Below are 5783 nucleotides of genomic sequence, written 5' to 3' on the forward strand. Positions count from 1 at the left end.
ATGAAGTTTTGGAAGTGAAGCTTCATTTAGGCGTTTGCCCCAGAGTCATTTGATTTTTATATCGGACCGAAGATGGGATCGAGTTGATAAAGAGGAAGTGGATGTGATCTTTGACACATCTCATAACATACAGATTACATCGAATTGTCCAAGGTAAGACTGTAGTTTGATCCATGCATGCGCACTGGAAATGAGGGTTCACATGAATTTTAGACACGAATGTGCCCTCCCAAAAACGTTAATGAGGGGAATTTTAGAAACACCGCGAGAACAGGTGGGCAAAACTGAGTACTGCTTTAAGCATGCATATTCAAGTAGTTGTCGCCGGAAAAAAATTGTGGCTGAAGTAAGTCCAATGTATATGACCATCCAATGCTTACGTGACAGCTTTCTATCATTGATTGGCAGAGGTGGTCGCTTTATGGCCAAAAATTTGATAGGACCCAAACCCCACATTCTCACCATGCGTTGTTGACCAGTGTAATGTCTTCCAGTTCACGAATGTCAGTTTCCTGCGACATGGAATTCTCCTCATACCCATTCGACACTCAGGATTGCCACGTAGAGTTTGGAAGCTGTAAGTTACCATTGTCTCAATTTCTCGCCTCGCCCAGCTCGTTCTTTTGTGCTGGTAGCGAGAATATTCTCGTCTTTTGGGCGCTTTTGGCCAATGTCAAGGTCATCTGTCATTTATCGATGTTAGTGCCGTTTTAACCGAGTCAGTTTTTCAAATAGCAGTACAAGCAAATCACGGTGGCACGGGATTGCATTTGCAAGCATGACTTATGAACTTAATCAAACTCTGTTCAGCAACAATTTTTCGTGAGGAAAACCAGCTCACTTATGGCAAGTTTCGCGAGCATGTTGCGTGGGCGCCGAAATGACGAATGGCTGGAATGCTTGACAGACGGTTACAACATGACCGAGATGATCTGGGACTGGATGTCGGCAACGGAAGCATCTACTCGAACGACAAACTGTCGCGAAAGAACTTCAGAATTACCATCAAGAGAAGTAGCCACGTTTCAAGATGCTATGGTGAACACGAAGGTTGGTTCTTTGATCCATTCAATTTTGCTAGTGTTCGATATTTTCCAGCAGCAGTAATTGTGAACGTGCGTGAACCTGTTGATTCTCCTTCCTTCTCTTTCTCTGCCTACCCGGGCCGGTGATATTGGAGCCAAACATTTATATCCACCTACCACCTCAACTTGTGGTCTCCAGTGCTACAGCCTGTAAGGAAAAGCCTGCCTCTACTACGACTTAATGTCAGATCTTCACACTAACATGCAGAAAAAAACTCAGCCCCGCTCGGAAGCGTGTAAAATGTATCGCAGCCTCATCGATGGCTACACTCCAGGCATGTATCATCCTGTAAGATAAGACCGGCAATGTCATATATCTACCCAAATCCTCCACATCACAACATACACATATTTGCTGCCAACCCTGTGGGCGCCTCCAAAGGAAGCCTCTGTGATATTGGCATTGTTTGAGTAGCCCAACACCCTGAATGACCCTTTGGTCGGTAGATGTTACGATAGACTGGTCTGCTCTGAGGGGTTTAGCGTGGTGACCTCGGGCGTTGTGCATTTCTTAGCCGGGATGCAGGGACCAGCTGTTTCTCTGGCGTCGTTGTGTGTGTTCTGTTCTGCCTGTGTGTGTTCTGTTCTGACTGCACAACGTCTCGGTGGCAAGTCGAGGCCCCTACATTTCTTCGCTTGCGTCGCCTCAGGAAAGAGCTATCCCGTCTGATGCCGACTCTACTCGATATGACCGGCTCGCCGACTCTCCACAGAGGACTGCTACGCCAACGTGGCGGTGACAGTACACCTGCAGCGACGCACCATGTTCTTCCTGTGGCACACGTTCCTGCCGTGCGTGCTGCTGGTGGCCACCTCCTGGCTCAGCATGCTGCTGCCGCCGGAGGTCATCCCAGGCCGTATGGTGCTTTGCATCACCTCCCTGCTGGCCCTGCTCACCATGTTCACCTCGAGTCTGTGAGTGTGCTCCCTGCTCACCATGCTCACCTCGAGTCTGTGGGTGTGCTCCCTGCTCAACATGTTCACCTGCAGTCTGTGGGTGTGCCCCCTGCTCACCATATTCACCTGCGGTCTGTGAGTGTGTTCCGTGCTCACCATGTTCACCTCGAGTCTGTGAGTGTGCTTCCTGCTCACCATGTTCACCTGCAGTCTGTGAGTGTACTCCGCGTTCACCATGTTCACCTCGAGTCTGTGAGTGTGCTCCCTGATGATGAACATGATTTGGCGTTTTAGGATACATCGACTGCTGTAGGTCATGCAGCGTCAGAATGTGCTCCCTGCTTACCATGCTCATCTCGAGTCTGTGAGTGTGCTCCCTGCACACCATGCTCACCTGCAGTATGTGAGTGTGCTTCGTGCTCACCATGCTCACTTACAGTCCGCTAGTGTGCTCCCCACTTACCATGCTTACTCCAGTCTGCGAGCGAGCTCCCTGCTCACTATGCCTACCCGCCGTCTGTGTCTGCGAATGGGCTATTTTCTCCAGTCTGTGAATGTGCTGGCCTTGTTCACGATATTCGCCCTCCCGGAAGCGCAGCTAAGGGGGCAGGGTGCCGCCGACCTCCCCCCCCCCCAGGCTCGTATTTTCATTTTTTGTCACAGATTGCTCCTGACAAAAAGTCAAAACTTAAGTTCTCATCCTCAAATATCCAGTACACGACAAATACCACAATAGTACTCACGTGTGCTTGCACCTAATTGCTGCGAATATTGAATGCTTGTTGGAGTGGATCGTGCCTCTCCGTCAAGAATTTGTTCCTGATCAGTTGTCATGTGGACGCGCGTTGCGTGCCTCTGTTGGTAATGTGAAGGTATAACTGCATACCTTTAATTCAGATCAGATTCGGTGTGTGTGTAAATAGATGGGCATAACTGGCAGTATCTGGTGTCCTGTTTTAAAAAAGAAGATGTCACACCGTACAGCTGGCAACAAACAGCCACCATCCAAACGCATTACACATTCATTTTCCCTTGGTTTGCAGGCATTTGACATTTGTGTTACGGAAGCGAGCCAGGTGTTTTGTCGTGTTCTCAAAATCGCTAGCGTGTCTTCCAGGCATTGATCCCACCTTGTGTCAATTTTCATCTCTCTCTGGAAATCACCCTGACGTATTCTTTTTGTGAAAAAGTAGGTGGGCCTCAGGCCTGCTGTCTGCACACCTGCAAAACTAGCCTCATTTCTGACGACAGCACCGGCCTGGAAGTGTCGTACATCCGAGCCAGCGACATCTGGTACGTGGGCTGCCTGGTCTTCGACTTCCTCATCATTCTGGAGTACGTCGTCCTCATTTTTATCCAGCGCGAGAGGAAAGCAGAAGATGGGCCGACCTGGGCCCGCCCGCGTCATATCCACCCAGCTGAGGTGAGCGTGCTGGGGAAGGGGAGGCGACCTAACGCACGTGGCGACTGGATATTCGGAAGTGATGTAAATTTGGTTTCTCTTAAAGAAAACCTGAATAAGCTGGGAGCATCGGCTTTAGAGTTTTCGCGAAATTGGGGACGTCATTGCTAATACACAGCCTGCCAGTTTACAACGTAAAGTGTCACCGAATCACTCAGAACGCAAAAGGAGAACTCTTGGCGGCGGCCGTGTTAACAAAGTTTCCAAGTTTTGCGACTTTGCAATACCGCCATGTTGACATTTCGGCGAAATGGAAACAGTTTACCAATTTTCCTCCCCATCACTTTGGACTGAAATCAGACATCTCGCCCTAAACAAAAAGGGTGCGTGATATGCACAGCAATGGAATTTAAAGCTAACTGCAAAGCATGCATCTAGGTTGCGGAATTTCCAAATTGGCTGACCGTCTGGCGAAATCCTTCGAATATTGCTTAGTTGGGGGGGGGGGGGGATATAAATACGATGTGCAGTTCAAAGCAGACCGAATGTTGTTAACATGTCCTACTGCTTTACCCACTAGCTCATCCATGGCAGTAGCTGTGTGGCATATACGTGCGTGGCATTTAACATCAACATTAACTTTACGGTCCTGTGTATACGTATGCATTCAAGCCACATATATGGAAATACACCCCAGCATATGACGTCACTCAATAAATTTAAATGCGTCTGTTTGTCGATGCCAACTTCTTTAACCCCAACGTTTTATCTGAAATATCATTGATGCTCATCAGCAAGTGGCAAGTGTCGTGAAAACGTCCATCATGTGTCGTGTCGTTACTATGAGTGCAGGTTTCGAGACACTTATCTGCGAAAAGTCATAACCATAGTCATACCCTCGGAAATTTCAGTGCGACATTTTCTAAGAGCCCATGCAGTGTTGCCGACGGCGGCCGTGTCCCCTACAACGTCCGGGTCGCAGACACAGAAAGAGATATTATTGTATGCGAGGGCGCTGGGCTGCCACATTTCCTCATATCTAACCATGTCCCACCAGGTCCCAGCCTCGCTCTTTCTCCCCCACCCGGGGCAAGCACTTCACGTCATTCTTCCAGCTCGTGGTGGATATCAACATTTACCGTGGCCCTCGCCATTACCGTTCCGCCCGGCAGAAGCTGACGAAGAAGAGCCTGAGCCGCGCGTCGCTGGGCTCCTCGGCCCGGTGGCGCGACGTCGACCCGGCGCGCATGGACCGCGTCAGCCGCTGGGCTCTAGTCGTGCTCTTCGCCTCCTTCGCCTTCGGCTACTGGTGCTACTACTGCCTCTAGGCTGGAGACACCGCGCCGGAAAAGGATGGAATCCAGCCACGATGTGAGTTTGTTGGTCGGCAACGTCGGTAAAAAGCAGCTTGCCGGCGGATGGACACTTGCTTCAAGCCATCATTCGCGTTTCTCTGACAACGGAGCATCAAGATGTGTAGTAGAGCAGCTGCAGGATTTTGTGCTGCCGTCACCGCCCGAGTTGTCCGTGCATGCTGTCCGGTCCTGGCGCGCCTAGCCGTTTCTCGGTCCGTGTCGGTCCACATGGGGCGTTGACGTCCCGTGTGTTTCAGGTGTACCCTGATATCGCCTATGTGCTCAGAAAGGTAATCAGGAACGTTTGTGATCAGCAACAGGAGCAGCTGCTGCGAACTAGATCACACCAATTGGTGACCAGAAACAGGAGCAGCTGCTGTGAACTAAACCATGACGATTGGTGATGAGGAACAGGAGCAGCTGCTGCGAACTAGACTATGACGATTGGTGATGAGGAACAGGAGCAGCTGTCGCGAACTAGACCATGACAATTGGTGATGAGGAACAGGAGCAGCTGCTGCGAACTAGACCAGGACGATTGGTGATGAGGAACAGGGGCAGCTGCTGCGAACTAGACCAGGACGAGCACACTTCGCCAGGATTCGACATGCTGAGGCAAACGCGTGTGAGAAGTTGAAGGCCGTTTGCCTGTGGGCTATTAACATGTGTAGCGCTAGAGACAATGTGGCATATGATTTGTTTGCGAGACTTTGACTAGGAAAGCACATTAACGCACGTCAGTGCGTTCCGCCAGTGATTATGGATGCATGCTGCACTTGCTTGTGCCTACCCACATGTGTTTGACCCGACCAAAGAAGTCCCTTTTGGTTATGCAAAAATACACTTTTGCGATAATACATGACATGCAAGTACTGAGCAAGTACGCAGCCTGGCGTATGGCCATGCGGTGCTCTGAAAGTCCATAATCGTCACTGTGCACCCGTCGGTCCGGTGAATGCGTTTAACGTGATTGCGACTGCGAAACATTAGTCTTAGCGCTGGATTAACAACGCCAATACGCTTCCTGATGGTGCTGGAGATGCG

At 50.1% G+C, this 5783-nt stretch overlaps 1 protein-coding gene across 1 annotated transcript; it reads left to right on the forward strand.

The window, feature by feature from the left end:
- The first annotated feature begins 967 nt into the window (after window positions 1-967).
- On the forward strand, window positions 968-5586 carry LOC119103666 (glycine receptor subunit alpha-2). Its single transcript, XM_037227284.1, has 5 exons — window positions 968-1050; window positions 1799-2000; window positions 3234-3405; window positions 4557-4755; window positions 4997-5586. The coding sequence occupies exons 2-4, from the start codon at window positions 1849-1851 to the stop codon at window positions 4710-4712; spliced, it is 480 nt and encodes a 159-aa protein (XP_037083179.1). The 5' UTR covers window positions 968-1050; window positions 1799-1848; the 3' UTR covers window positions 4713-4755; window positions 4997-5586.
- The last annotated feature ends 197 nt before the right edge of the window (window positions 5587-5783 follow it).

This window comes from Pollicipes pollicipes, unplaced genomic scaffold (genome assembly GCF_011947565.3).
Source record: "Pollicipes pollicipes isolate AB1234 unplaced genomic scaffold, Ppol_2.1 Scaffold_5724;HRSCAF=6776_pilon_pilon_pilon, whole genome shotgun sequence".
Taxonomy (NCBI): Eukaryota; Metazoa; Arthropoda; class Thecostraca; order Pollicipedomorpha; family Pollicipedidae; genus Pollicipes; species Pollicipes pollicipes.